Source organism: Ictidomys tridecemlineatus, chromosome 4 (assembly GCF_052094955.1).
Source record: "Ictidomys tridecemlineatus isolate mIctTri1 chromosome 4, mIctTri1.hap1, whole genome shotgun sequence".
NCBI classification, from domain to species: domain Eukaryota; kingdom Metazoa; phylum Chordata; class Mammalia; order Rodentia; family Sciuridae; genus Ictidomys; species Ictidomys tridecemlineatus.
Window position 1 is genome coordinate 7,036,976 of NC_135480.1, and position 13,456 is coordinate 7,050,431.

Genomic DNA, 13,456 nt, shown 5'->3' on the forward strand with positions numbered 1-13,456 from the left:
ACCTGAGTGTCATTGGTGTATGCCAGCCCCTCTGGGACTGGGGCAGGTCAGGGGTACTGTCTGTTATCTCCCCCACGTGCCATCTCCATGCCCCAGCTAAGTATACCGAGGAGCCAAGAGTTTTGTCTCGGTTTATTCAAGTTGTATAGAAGATTGGGAGGATAGGCAAAAACCTCAGGCAGGGCCTATGTAGAGGCAGCTGGCATGCAGGAGGGGCCAGCAGGCTGCTGACACGTTCAGGGAGGGCAGGAGACTGGCTGCTTTTTAGCTGGTTTTCCCACACGGGCTGTGACTGGGTATTTGGTGATGCCACAGGTATTGCTTCCCCGGTGCAGTCGGAAGTAGCCCTAGGAAGTTAGGGGACATCAAGGCCAGAAGGTGGGAGAGGGCCTGTTCTACCCTGACCCCTCTTGCAATGGATCCTACTCACCTCCTCACCCCAGTTGTCCCCCCAGGAGTTCTTCAGAATCCAGTAAGAGGTGGAGGGGCGAGGACGGCAACAAGATGCAGAAGAGGCTGATTGTATCCCCTCTTCCACCTTGCTCTTGCCAAAACCCACCAGCAGGACAGAATGGTTCACAACCCGGGGGTCACAGGTGGTGGGTGTGGCCTTGAACACACCATTCCGGTAGTGCTACAGGGGCAGAAGTGTTGAGTCTGAGCCCACCCATCCCATATGCCCCACCTCCCACGTCCTACCCTACCCACCTGCAGTGGCTTCATGTTGATGGTCACTGTGATGGGGCCTTGGGTAGCCAGGTACCAGGCAATTGCTGGAGAAGGAGGGTGCAATCAGGTCCTGCCTGCCCTGGGGTTGCTACTCTTGTCATAGGGGTGTCCCTTTCTCCCCCTACCCCCCACCTCTGTCTGTGGCCAGTCTGGGTGCCTCCGTCCTAGTTTCTGTCCCTCAGCCCCTCCATTCCCTGCCCGTGTCCACCCTGGCCGCACTCTGCTCGTTTTCCTGCAGCATGATGAAATCCTGGATCCAGGCCACCTTCTTAAACTTCTTGGCTTGGCACATGTGGGCCCGGGTGTGCCCCTGGAATGGGTAGTCCTTTTCACTGGCCAATCCACCTGAAGACAAGCAAGATAAGGAAGGAACCTCTGCTCCTGAATCTCCCCCAGCCCTGTACTTGGCTAGCGATGGGGATACTCACTGTTGTTGAGGACAGTTATGTATGCATCCCAGACGAAGCCACCCTTGCAGCCGTCCCCACAGCGGCCACAGTCAAGCAGTTCTGGGGCAGAAAGGGACAGTGTAGGTGACCAGGCCCCTATCTCTCTTTTCCCTGTCATACACCCCTCTCCCAGCCATACCCTGCACAGAAACTTCCACGGACTGTCTGTATGTGATGCCCCACAGGGCCTCGATGTTGCCTGCAGCAGCCATGGCCCAGCAGCAATTGCAGTTCCCCTGGGAGGTTAGAGGGTAGAGCACCGTGGGTGTTCAGGCCTATCCTCCCTTCTCCCACCCTTGGGCTGCATACGGATAGACCTATCCAGGTGAGGGTTCTTTTTTAAAATTATTTTTTAGATGTAGTTGGACACAATACCTTTACTTTATTTATTTATTTATTTATATGTGGTGCTGAGGATTGAACCCAGGGTCTCGCACGTGCTGGGCGAGTGCTCTACCACTGAGCCACAACCCTGGCCCCAGATACCTGGTTCTTGATAGATGAGATGATGCCATCTGCGTTCCGCCAGTCACAGGTGGAGGGCAGAGGCTTCCCTGCCTCTTCATGCCCTTCCTTTCTTCCCATGCTAGGGCTCCCATCTGCTTTCCAGTGTCCATAGATCTTTCCAAACTCCTCCTCTTGGGGACAGACAGGGCCACAGAGGTCAGTTTTGACCCCATTTTCTCCATATTCTGCCCCTTCCATCCTAGCCATCCACATCCTTGGCCATTTGGGTCCCTCAGAGGTGGCAAGATAAGGGTACTGGCCACATCCGCCACCTTCCTGCCAGGCCACATCCGCCACCTCCTCTTCACACCGAGCTCTTTGCTGGTAACTTCTGCTTCACCTGCTGCCTCTAGCCCTTGAGCTGGGCTGGGACAGGTTGGCTGAGTTCCTGCCCTTGCAGTCTGAGATTTGGGACAGGCACCCTCTGGTCCTCAAAGTAGAAAGTCTGTTCTGTTCGTCTGCTCTACCAGTATATCCTACAGGATCCAGCTTTCCCACCTGCCACTTGTGGCCCAGGAGGGTCCAGGTACCTGTGAGATCGCTGAATGGAGTCACCCCAAACTCAGCTGTGCCCAAGTCCTCCTCCTGTAGTTGCTGAGCCTTGGCCAGGTTCTGGGCAAAGATGTCCAGGCGGCGAGCATACTCTACACCAAAAAAGAGTTATCTCAGGCTGACTCCCAAGCCCCCTCAGAGGCAGGAAGTGGGCACTGGCTGGGCATGTTCCTACCCAGGTGGGCACTGGCTCCTTTCCTGTAGCCCCTATAGGCTCTGTGGTAGACAGTGGGCGAGGAAGTGGTTACCCAACCACCTAGAGTTAGGACTTTCCCAGAGGCAGCAAGAGGAGCATCTTCCCACCCTCAGGAGGCTGAGTGAAGGGCAGAGTGACTCAGAAGGGAAAGTGAGTGGCTGGAGACCGGCTTCCTGCCAGGCCACATCCGCCACCTCCTCTTCACACCTCTGACCACAGATCAGGAGCTGGAACAGGGTAGGGTGGAAGAATGGGGTCCAGATCAGCCCCCTATGGAAGAGGAGATCCAGGACAGAGGGGGCAGGAGCTGGGTTGGCAGCTCATGGGGAGAGAGGGATTCCCTACCTTGGGGACAAAATGGGTATGTTTGGGTGCTTGTTCAATGAACTTATGACTAGATGGTAGTTCCTTTTCCACTGCCTGGAATGGCAGGGAAATCAACTGCAGGGCTAGGAGAGATGCCCAACAGCTGCCATCTTCCCTTCAGGAACATGGCAAAGGATGCTCCTTCCTGTACCTACATGTGCATTTGGAGAACCAAGTAGTATATCCCCAGCCCTGCTGAAGTGAGTAGCCTGGGCCAAGCTTATCTCCCACCATGAGCCTCAAGTTCTTCATCTATTTGGAGTGGGGGCTAGACTGGAGATTTATATGACCCAAGATACCTGCTGGGTTCAAGTAACTCCGATTGAACTGGATTTGGAACAACTTGAAGACCTCTTTCAGCTCCAGTGGCCAGGGACCTAGATTCTGGCAAGGAATCGAGATGGAAGAGAAAGCACAGGTGGAAAAGTCATTGCTGGGACCCCACCTTAGCTCCATCTCCTAGGACTGGGCTAAGGTGTCAGTGAATTATCCTTCTTGGTCTTCCTTTGTGAGCCTGGACACAGCAACCACCTTTCCAGTCTCTGTTACTCCCTCTGAGAAATAGGCATGGCAAGCCAAGTCCACCCTTCCTTCCTTATTTCCTTCCCGTTCTTTTGATTAAATCAGATGAGCTTTACCACTGAGCCACATCCCTGGTCCTTATTTTATTTATTTATTTTGAGACAGGGTCTCATTAAGTTGCTGAGATTATAGGCTTGTGCCATCTTGCCTGGCGACAAGTCAGTTGTTTCTGAAGGGATAATCCTGGACCTGGTACTGGTAGTGGGGAGGGTACGGGGAGCAAGTTGGGAGCACTTACCTGGGCTCCATGGGAGCCTGTGATGTTTTGGGTTAGGCTTGCCAGTAACAGGGCCAAGATGGCGAAGAGGCAGGTAGTCAAAGCCATGGTGGTGCAGCCCCAAATGTGTGCATGGGCAGGAAGCTGTCCAGACCAAGCTGGAGGGGGTGGAGCTGGAGAAACCACTAAAGGAAGCTGGGCTTGAGGTAGGAGTAGACCCCTAGAGCACACAAGCTGCCTCGGGCATTCATGTTTTTGTCCCTCTATCTGCCTGGCTGTTCCCCACCCCAATCCTTTTTCTTTATTTAACAGTGCTCTAGGCCACTGTTCTGGGAAAATCTGGGGATACAGAGATGGATCAGAAAGAGACAAGGATAGATACTGAGTGGGCAGTGACAATAAAGGCACCGCTGCTATGATGGGAGACCCAGGGGATTATAGGCCTCAGACACATGGCAACCAGGTGAGAATAGAGGTGGTTGGTACCGCCTGGAGAATCATTCTTGCTTCTCCTATGCAGTTAGTCAATACAAGGGCTACCTCCTTCAAGAAGCCTTCCCTGCTCCCCGTCCTGTGGTATAACCTTCTTCAGCCCCATGAGCCCCTGCTGCTCCTGTGCCCACTTGGCATCTGCCTCCCAATCATACCAGAGATGTCCAATTTACCTGTCTTCAATGTTCAGAACAGGCCTACATAGAATAGGCTCAATTTTGTTTGTTTGTTTGTTTGGTACTGGGGATTGAACCTGGGGTGCTTAACCACTGAACATATCTCCAGCCCATATTTATATTAGAGACAGAGTCTTGCTGAGTTGTTTAATATATTAACATAGTTATGCAACCATCACTATTAATTTCAGAACAGTTTCATCATTCCAGAAGAAATTCTAGGGGCTAGGGTTATAGCTCAGTGGCAGAGCACTTGCCTAGCATGGGTGAGGCACTGGGTTCAATCCTTAGCACCACATAAAGATAAATAAAATAAAGGCATGCTCTCCATCTACAACTACAAAACATCTTTAAAATTTTTTTTTTTGTAATTGTAGATGGACAGAAATGCCTTTATTTTACCTGTTCATCTTTATGTGGTCCTGAGGATTGAGCCCAGTGCCCCATGCATGTCAGGCAACCACTCTACCACTGAGCTACACCCCCAACCCCATATAAAAACATTTTTTAAAACAGTTTAAAAAATTCCATATCCATTAGCAGTCATTCCATGTTCCCCCCTTACCTGGAAAGGTAAACCATTAGTTTCTCTTTTCCTATTTTGAATATTTTATATAATTGGAATATGTGTTTTTTTGTGTCTGGCTCCTTCACTGGGTGTATTATTTTAAAGATTGATCCAGGGGATGTGGCTCAAGCGGTAGCCCTCTCCTGGCATGCGTGCGCCCTGGGTTCGAGCCTCAACACCACATACAAACAAAGATGTTGTGTCCGCGGAAAACTAAAAAATAAATATTAAAAAGTTTTTCTCTTTAAAAAAAAATTAAAGATTAATCCATACTATAATGTATTTCAGTATTTCCTTTTTAAAGATTTTTTTTATACGTAGATGGGCACAAAATCTTTATTTTGTTTATTTATTTTTATGTGGTTCTGAGGATCGAACCCAGTGCCTCACACCTGCGAGGCAAGTGCTCTACTTCTGAGCCACAACCCGAGTATTTTATTCCTTTTTATGATTGAATAATATTCCACTTGTGCGGAGGTACCACATTTTGTTTACTCATCAGTTGATGGACATTGGGTTGTTTCTACACTGTGGCTTTCATATACAGTGAAGAGTGTGTTTAGATTTTTTTTTGTGTGTGTGTGTGTGTGTGTACATGTCTTCAGTTCTCCTGGACATACATACACCTCCCATTCTCCATACGTTGTCAACACTTCGTTATTGGCTGTCTTTTTTATTTTAATGAGCTATGTTTTAGGGTTGCTTTTCTTTTGTTTTTTGGTGGTACTGGGGATTGGAACCAGGGGCGTTCTACCACTGAGCCACATCCTCAGCCTTTTTATTTTTAATTTGGAGAGAGGGTCTCTCAAAGTTGCCATCTTCCTGCCTCAGCCTCCGAATCACTGGGATTACAGGCTGCACTATGAATGTGATTTTTAAATGCTCATCCCAGAGGCTGGGAAGAACGGTGGCAGGAGCGGGGAATTAACCCTCAGCCTTTCGGCCTGAAGCTCACAGGGCTTACCTCAGGACTCACCTGCTCGTTCCCTTCTCGGTACATCCCCTCCTGGCAGCCACATTGGATGCGATTGTGGGGATATACAGGGATGGGAAAGGGCAGGGAGGAGCGACTATTCCCGCTCGCAGCCTGGCCCCAGGGGGATCTCTGGACACGCGGCCCTTTCCCGTCTGGTCCCGCCTTGAGACGTGGGCAACGCGAGGCCCCGCCCCTTCCTGGGAGCCAGATCCGCCCAGACTCCGCCCCCAAGGCATGCTCTGTGCCGCGGGCCTGGGCTGGAGGAGGGTCGGGAAGCGGCTGGTACTGTCTCCGGTCACGTTGCGCTCCCGAGTTCAGGCTTGCCCGCCTTCTCAGGGGGTTCCATTCATTTTGGTCCAAAAGGGAACTTCCGCCCCAGCCCCCAAACTGTTGTAGTTTTGCGGACGCGGGGCGCGGGGAAAGCCGTGAGGAGTGAAGAGACCACCTGGCTGAAGGCGGGCCTGGGGTGGAGGGCAGATGAAGACATGGACAGTTTTGTGCCTGGGAGCGTCTCAAGCCTGGATGAAGTTTTGGGACTGCTTAGTGTGATGGTCTGGGGGCACAGAATAAAATTCTGGAGCGAGTTAGAATGAGGATGTGGCAGACCAGTATCAAGTGGGGGTCTAGGTGCCCAGTTACCCTGGGAGGCACAGAATCAGCCTGCGTGCTTCGCGGGACTAAGGAGTGGGTGCATAGGACGGGATTCTGGAGGCACAGACTGGGTAGAGTCTAGGTGCGCAGAATAACATTTTTGATGGGGCCCTGGCATCAAGGCCAATGGCCCCAGGACCTAGCACTGGGGGACCATGGCCGGGTGCCCGGAGTAGGCTCCGGCTGACGCCGTGGGGGATCGGGTGGGGGCCTGTGGCCGGCCGGGGGCGGAGAAGCGGGGGTCGGGGTCCCTCCCCCTGGCGCGGGCTCAGGAATCCGCCGAAGGGCGGGCGGAGGCGCCGGGGTGGGCCGCGCCGCGGCGGGCGGGCGGGCGGGGGGCGCTTCCTGGGGCCGCGCGTCCAGGGAGCTGCGCCGTCCGCCTGTCCGTCTGCCCGCAGGCATTGCTGGAGTCAGCTTAGTAGCTGGTCGCTGCGGGCCCAAGTAAGTGGCAGTCGTGGAAAGAGGGCGCAGGCCTGAGTGTCCGTGGAGTCGGCGCAGCGCAGAGCCGAGAGGCCTGCGCTCCTCGGCCCACAACGCTAGGCACTCGGCGGGGGCGGGGCGGCCCCGGGCGGTGGGCCTGGGACCCTGGCCTGCGAGAGGAGTCAGCCCCCAGCTCCGGAAGGCTTTCAGGGCCCTAAACGTGGTCCTGAGCTGGAGAAGGCTGGGACCAGGGTTCCGAGTCCCAAGATAGAATATGGGGGGTGCCATGGCCGAGGCCCCTGACCCCTGCCCACCACCTCCCAGCCCCAGGATGCTCCCCTTCGCCTCCTGCCTCCCCGGTTCACTACTGCTCTGGGCGCTGCTGCTGTTGCTCTTGGGGGCAGCGTCTCCCCAGGATTCCGAGGAGCCGGACAGCTACACGGTGGGGACAGTGGGGCCACTGACCTGGGATGGGATGGGCAGGGATAGAGAGACCAAGATCTTGGGGTGGCTGCTGCTGGGGAAAATTCTCCTTTCCCCTGGTTGGTGGAAGACCTGGACACCATTGTTTGGAGCAGGCCGGAGGGTGGTGGAGCTCAGGCCCTTGTCTTGGCCTGGCCGGTTGGAAGAAATCTAGGGTGATCAATGGTTACCTCTGGTTCCTTCCAGGAATGCACAGATGGCTATGAGTGGGACCCAGACAGTCAGCACTGCCGGGGTGAGTGTGCCTGGGGGACAAACCACCCCTAGGAACCGGGAAGGGAATTTCTGCTTCCCAAGGACACCACCACCTTCAAAAGCTGCAATAGGACCTCAGGGTCCTGTTCTCAGCCCAGTCCTGTTGGACCCAGGCTGACTCTGATTCCCTGGGAGCCAGCTCATCTAAGGCTGGCCCTTTCCTGTCCAAAAAACTCAGGAAATTCTGCCTCTACCCCCTCCCCGCAATAGACCAACCAGCAATAAGGCCCTGCCCGGAGGGGCCAGGTTGTGTACATCCTTTCTGAACTACTCTCTTATGCCAGCTCTTTGTCCCATTGAAATCTGGGAAGACAGTGTCCATAGGGGTGGGTCAGAGGCCTGCAAATCTCTCTTTAGCTAGAGCTTTGAGAAAGGATGAGAGTCACTTGGAGGTGGGAGAATGTGGGCAATAGTGGGAACAGCTGTCCTACCTCCAGCCCTGGCAGAATCTGGGGAGGGGTCCTGAGCAGGCAGCTTGGCTTGTTGAGTAGAGAAGGCCTTACCCAATCACAGTGCAAAGGTGACTATGCTAGGCTCCTTGCCTCCCACTCCCTCCAGGGCCAGCCTAGGAGACTGGCTGTGTCTATCATCTTTGCAGATGTCAATGAGTGTCTTACCATCCCTGAGGCCTGCAAGGGAGAAATGAAATGCATCAATCACTACGGGGGCTACTTGTGCCTGCCCCGCTCAGCTGCTGTTATTAATGACCTACATGGCGAGGGACCCCCTCCACCAGTGCCCCCTGCTCAACACCCCAACTCCTGCCCGCCAGGCTATGAGCCCGACGAACAGGAGAGCTGTGTGGGTGAGTGGGGACCACTCTGCATCCAGGCTTCCTTTCTTCTCAGCAAGCTACTTCAAAACTCAGACCTCATTTTCCTCCCTTGCTCAAAGACTTCAGGGAGCCATCCATATCCTCATCCACGTCCTCACCGCAGGCCCTGTGCATGTCCCGCTGTCCCACCAGCCCCTGGGATCCTGTCTTGTTTCCTGCAGAGACATGAAAAAACTCTGCCTCCCAGTCTCTGTCCCTGCCCTCTTTCTGGTCTGGACCCCACCCCTGGGAGCCATAGGCCTTGGGGGAGGGAGGATCCTGGAGTCAGTGTTGCCCCGAGGAGGGTAGAGTATGGACGAGGTCTTGTTTCCTGAGCTTCCCTGATGGGTGTCATAGGTTAGGGGTGCCCCCACATGGACTCTTACTTGTGCTGCTTGGATAGTCTAATTCATCTGTTCCTCTTTTTTGGGGTCACTCATCACCCATGTGTCCATGTGAGAGGCATGTGGCTTGTGTCACCCTCCCAAGTTGAGGTGTCTCACTCATGTTTGATGGCGTGTGGGATCTCCTGCAGATGTGGATGAGTGTGCCCAAGCTTTGCATGACTGTCGGCCCAGCCAGGATTGCCATAACCTTCCTGGCTCCTACCAGTGTACCTGCCCTGATGGCTACCGCAAGATCGGGCCTGAGTGTGTGGGTGAGTTCAGGGAGCAACCTTTCTCTGTGTCTCTGGCTTGGCTCTCTTCCTAGCACCTGACTCTCACCTGTCTCTTGTCCTAGCACCTGACCCTTATTCCAGCCCACCCCTAGGCCCCTGTCACCTGTGCCCTCCCATCAGACACGGAAGATTGTATGTGGGTGTTTCCTGGCTGACACAGTCCCCTTAGACACAAACAGGACTATGGGTGCTGAGCCTTTAAGTCCCAGCCTGCTTGGGCCCCACCTGACTTCTGTGCTCTGCCCTCCTTCTCAGACATAGACGAGTGCCGCTACCGCTATTGTCAGCACCGCTGCGTGAACCTACCTGGCTCCTTTCGCTGCCAGTGCGAGCCGGGCTTCCAGCTGGGGCCCAACAACCGCTCCTGTGTGGGTGAGGCTGGGCCAGGCCAGGCTTCTGGGCAGGGAGGTGTGAGGTCAGGGAGCTTCCTTCCTGACCAGCCTAGGTGGAGTGGGGGCTCTGGACCATTCTTTGGCTTTCACCCTTCCTGTTTTTTCCTTCCTGGAACCTCTAGATGTGAACGAGTGTGACATGGGGGCCCCATGTGAGCAGCGCTGCTTCAATTCCTATGGGACTTTCCTTTGTCGCTGCCACCAGGGCTATGAGCTGCACCGAGATGGCTTCTCTTGCAGTGGTGAGAATCCCACCCCTGTCCCAGCTCCTACATTGGTTCCCCAGGCTTTGCAGCATCTGGCCACACTGTCCTTTCTTTAATGTCCTATCCTCTGTAGCCACATATTTCTTATGTACTCTGGGCTAGGCTGGTGGGGAAGGCAATTAGGTCCCTACTGAAGTTCACTGGGGAAACAGAGAAGGATGTGGGTGCTACTCTTCCTGGGAGTCATGCCCACTTGGGTTTGAATCTGCACTAGGGCAAGTCACTCTTCTCTCCAAGCCTGTTTTTTCTATACAATGGGTTGTATGGAGGGTGAAGTCAGACAATAACAGGCTTCATCAGATCTTAAAAAGTGAACCATTTACTGAGAACTAGGCTGTTCTGGGCACTTTCCTCATATACTTGGCCTCATTTCATCCTGTTTTTAATCTAGGAGGTGGGTACGATTTTTTCCTTTCTCCAAAATGAGGACATTGATATCTCTCTCCAGGTTTGTGGGAGGATTGCAGAAAATAAGCATAAGTCCTGGGTAAACAGTGACTTTCATTTTCCCACTAAGAAGTTCAGTAACTTGCCGAAGTTCACACAGAAAGGGTGAGATAGTGCCAGGGTTCTATCCAGGTCACCTGGCATGGTCTCTGTTTATACTATGCTTCACTGTGGAATACAGCCTTGTTGGTGCCTGGCAGCATGAGGGGAACAAAGCCAGAAAAATGGTGCCCTCCCTGTGTAGTTCACAGTGTGCAGAGGTGACTGGGTGCTTGGCCTGATTGTGGACTTCAGGAATTATCAGATTACTGAAAACTAGAGCAGGCTGCACTTTCAGGACTTGTTTAACTGCTCATTTTATTGACAAGGAAACTGAAGTTCCCCCCCCAAATCAGTAGGATTCATACCCAAGCCTCCAGATTCCCAGGGTCCACCCCACTTATTGTATGTACAGTCCTAGGGTGAAGAGACAGCTGTGAGCCAGAAGGCAGGAAGACCTTTCTTTTTTTCCTCTTTTTGGTGGTGCAGGGGATTGAATCCAGGATCTCACACATGCTGAATTCTTACCACAGAGCTATACCCAGACTTTTCTTTGAACCCTCTATCTTCCTCTTGAGATCTGCAGAGCTTTTCTTGCCCTCTCTTCCCACACTCAGCCTAACTTGGGAATGGGCTCTCAGTACACCTTTGTGAGACTCAGTTATGAGGATGGCCCGAGTCCTCATCCCTGCCTTCCCTCAGATATTGATGAGTGCAGCTACTCCAGTTACCTGTGCCAGTACCGCTGTGTCAATGAGCCAGGCCGCTTCTCGTGCCACTGCCCACAGGGCTACCAGCTGCTGGCCACACGCCTCTGCCAAGGTACAAGTTCCCCGGAGGGGGGTGGGCAGAGTAATGTCAGGCCTGTGGCCTAAAGCCCCTGATTCTTAGCCCCCCTCTCTTGGCACAGACATTGATGAGTGTGAGTCTGGAGCACATCAGTGTTCTGAGGCCCAAACCTGTGTCAACTTCCATGGGGGCTACCGTTGTGTGGACACCAACCGCTGTTTAGAGCCCTATGTCCAGGTGTCAGACAAGTAAGTAAGCTCAATGTACTGCCTTCACAAAAACTACAAACTCCCAGAGGGCTGTGGAGCAGACTGGCATCTTATTGGACTGGTGAGTGCCCCCGAGGACTGGTGGGAGTTGTAGTCTTATATCAGAAGTAGGCAGAGCCTCTTGGGAGTCCCTCCTTTCCGGGTTGGGCAATATTGGGGATGGGCCAGGAGCTAATTCATATTCCCCCACCTGGGGGGTCTCCAGCCGCTGCCTCTGTCCTGCCTCCAACCCCCTGTGTCGGGAGCAGCCTTCATCCATTGTGCACCGCTACATGAGCATCACCTCAGAGCGGAGCGTGCCAGCAGATGTGTTCCAGATTCAGGCGACCTCTGTCTACCCTGGTGCCTACAATGCCTTTCAGATTCGTGCTGGAAACTCACAAGGGGACTTCTACATTAGGGTAAGGCTCTCCGCTGCTCCCACCCCTGACATGCATACTCCAAAATGGAATTCCAGGAAGCCCTCAACAGAAACTAGATTGTACTTATGCCCAGACTCTCCTCTCAAAGCTCCCCGTTTGGAGGTAGGACTTCTTGGGAAGCCAGGGGACAGTCTATATTCCTAAGGTATAAATTATAGATGTTAAAGGCAATTCTAACAGGCCCTTGGGCACTGGGGTTTGAGACCTTGGGACTGGTTTTCCTATTTGGCCACAATTTCTTCACCCATGAAAATAGGACAGTGGCAGAGTTTTGTGAAGGGGTCCAAAAATCCATCTCTGTTAATAAGCTGTAGGGGTGGGGGTCTGTGTGTGGCTCACTGAACAGTGAGAGGGTCTCAGACCCACGGTCCTCGTGCTGTATTCAGCATGATGAGGCGATTGGCGTTAGAGCTTTTGTTTTTGAAACTGATTGCTTCGAAGGGGAATCTGCCTGCTCTGCATCACCAAAGCTCCCTATCAATTTCAAGTCACACCTGGTCTTGAATCATCAGTGTGAACCCTTGTTAGGTAATTTTACCTAAAAGGGCAGGGAGAGGAGAATCTGAGGGCAGGGTAAAGGAGAGAGGAGACATGGTGTCAGAGCCAGATGAGAACCTGGGTTATAGCCTGATGGCCAGGACTGTCTCCCCACCTCTCAGCCAGAGGGAGGGAGGTGATGCTGGGGTAGGGTCCTGGCACATGGGCCGACACAGTCTACATCTCCTGCCACCCACTGTGCCCTGCAGCAAATCAACAACGTCAGCGCCATGCTGGTCCTCGCCCGGCCAGTGACGGGCCCCCGGGAGTACGTGCTGGACCTGGAGATGGTCACCATGAACTCCCTCATGAGCTACCGGGCCAGCTCTGTACTGAGACTCACCATCTTCGTGGGGGCCTACACCTTCTGAGGGGAGGGACCTGCAGCAAGGGAGAAGGAGGAGCTACCCTCCCTGCAGCCAAGGAGCTTGGGGCTCAGGAATGACTGTTCTGCTAAAAGGGAGATGTTGTGAAGGGCAGAAAGAGAAAGGCAATAAAGGGAGAAAGAAGGAGTCCTGGTGGCTGAGGTGGTGGGTAACCTCAGCCTGGAGGAGGGGCTGGGCTTATAGGAGGCAGGCCAAGCCTACCTAGAGGGGGATGGGGGCTCTGTGTTCAGGCTGAGGGGCTCCACTGATGGGAGCTGGGAACTCTGTCACAGGCTTCAGTCACCCTGAGGGAGAAGAAGGTAATAAGGCATGCAGATCCTGGGCCCCAGCTGAGTGTTAGATCTGGCTGAGAAACCCTGGTCCAGACAGTAACAGAATGCCCAGGGTTCCAGTCCTAGCTGTGCCTCAAACTAGGTATGGAACAAGTCCTAGGTAGCTTCCTGGGCATGTTTTCTAATCTATAAAATTAGGCAACCAGTGGGTAGTTTTTCATCTTTTCCAACTTGCAGAACCTCTTACCAAAGGAAATTTTGTATGGTCAGGGACCATCTGATTATACAGATTCAAAACTGCAATGCCCCACTGACTCCATCTCCCTAACCAGGGAACTTCAGGTCCCAAGAAGCTTGCTTTAAAATACACTAGACAGGCTGGTGGTGTAGTTTAGTGGTAAAGTGCTTGCTTAGCACTTGGGAGGCCCTGGGTTCCACTCTCAGCACTGCATAAGAAAAATAAGAAAAAAAAAAAAAAAAAACCCAGGACCATATGGTTTCATCTACTTGCTGCATATTTCACAA

General features: G+C 53.2%; 2 protein-coding genes across 5 annotated transcripts; one reads left to right on the forward strand and one right to left on the reverse strand.

Annotated features, from left to right (window-relative positions):
- Positions 1-120: 120 nt before the first annotated feature.
- Ctsw (cathepsin W) lies at positions 121-6,156 on the reverse strand. Of its 3 annotated transcripts, none has more exons than XM_040284098.2 (10): positions 5,811-6,156; positions 3,099-3,183; positions 2,216-2,329; positions 1,665-1,816; positions 1,318-1,414; positions 1,158-1,238; positions 949-1,074; positions 709-773; positions 431-634; positions 121-347 (listed from the first exon to the last, which is right to left on the reverse strand). In XM_040284098.2, the coding sequence occupies exons 1-10, from the start codon at positions 5,832-5,834 to the stop codon at positions 237-239; spliced, it is 1,059 nt and encodes a 352-aa protein (XP_040140032.2). In that variant the 5' UTR covers positions 5,835-6,156; the 3' UTR covers positions 121-236. The 3 variants fall into 3 exon arrangements, with proteins under 3 accessions (XP_040140032.2, XP_040140029.2, XP_005333472.2); XM_040284095.2 differs by having other exon boundaries at positions 5,799-6,156; XM_005333415.5 differs by lacking the exon at positions 5,811-6,156 and adding an exon at positions 3,620-5,789.
- A 393-nt stretch (positions 6,157-6,549) lies between these two features.
- On the forward strand, positions 6,550-12,785 carry Efemp2 (EGF-like fibulin extracellular matrix protein 2). Of its 2 annotated transcripts, none has more exons than XM_078045584.1 (10): positions 6,550-6,902; positions 7,551-7,599; positions 8,218-8,424; positions 8,969-9,091; positions 9,368-9,484; positions 9,627-9,746; positions 10,959-11,078; positions 11,167-11,293; positions 11,520-11,715; positions 12,483-12,785. In XM_078045584.1, the coding sequence occupies exons 1-10, from the start codon at positions 6,588-6,590 to the stop codon at positions 12,642-12,644; spliced, it is 1,536 nt and encodes a 511-aa protein (XP_077901710.1). In that variant the 5' UTR covers positions 6,550-6,587; the 3' UTR covers positions 12,645-12,785. The 2 variants fall into 2 exon arrangements, with proteins under 2 accessions (XP_077901710.1, XP_005333473.1); XM_005333416.5 differs by lacking the exon at positions 6,550-6,902 and adding an exon at positions 6,941-7,323.
- Positions 12,786-13,456: the final 671 nt, after the last annotated feature.

Coding starts and splice junctions, on each gene's coding strand:
- Ctsw (XM_005333415.5), bottom strand. CDS start 3,706: ATGGCTTTGACTACCTGCCTCTTCGCCATCTTGGCCCTGTTACTGGCA. Junction 1,239..1,317: donor CGTGGAAGTTTCTGTGCAGG/GTATGGCTGGGA, acceptor TTTCTGCCCCAG/AACTGCTTGACTGTGGCCGC. Junction 348..430: donor GGGACAACTGGGGTGAGGAG/GTGAGTAGGATC, acceptor CTAACTTCCTAG/GGCTACTTCCGACTGCACCG.
- Efemp2 (XM_078045584.1), top strand. CDS start 6,588: ATGGCCCCAGGACCTAGCACTGGGGGACCATGGCCGGGTGCCCGGAGT. Junction 8,425..8,968: donor CGAACAGGAGAGCTGTGTGG/GTGAGTGGGGAC, acceptor GATCTCCTGCAG/ATGTGGATGAGTGTGCCCAA. Junction 11,294..11,519: donor TATGTCCAGGTGTCAGACAA/GTAAGTAAGCTC, acceptor GGGGGTCTCCAG/CCGCTGCCTCTGTCCTGCCT.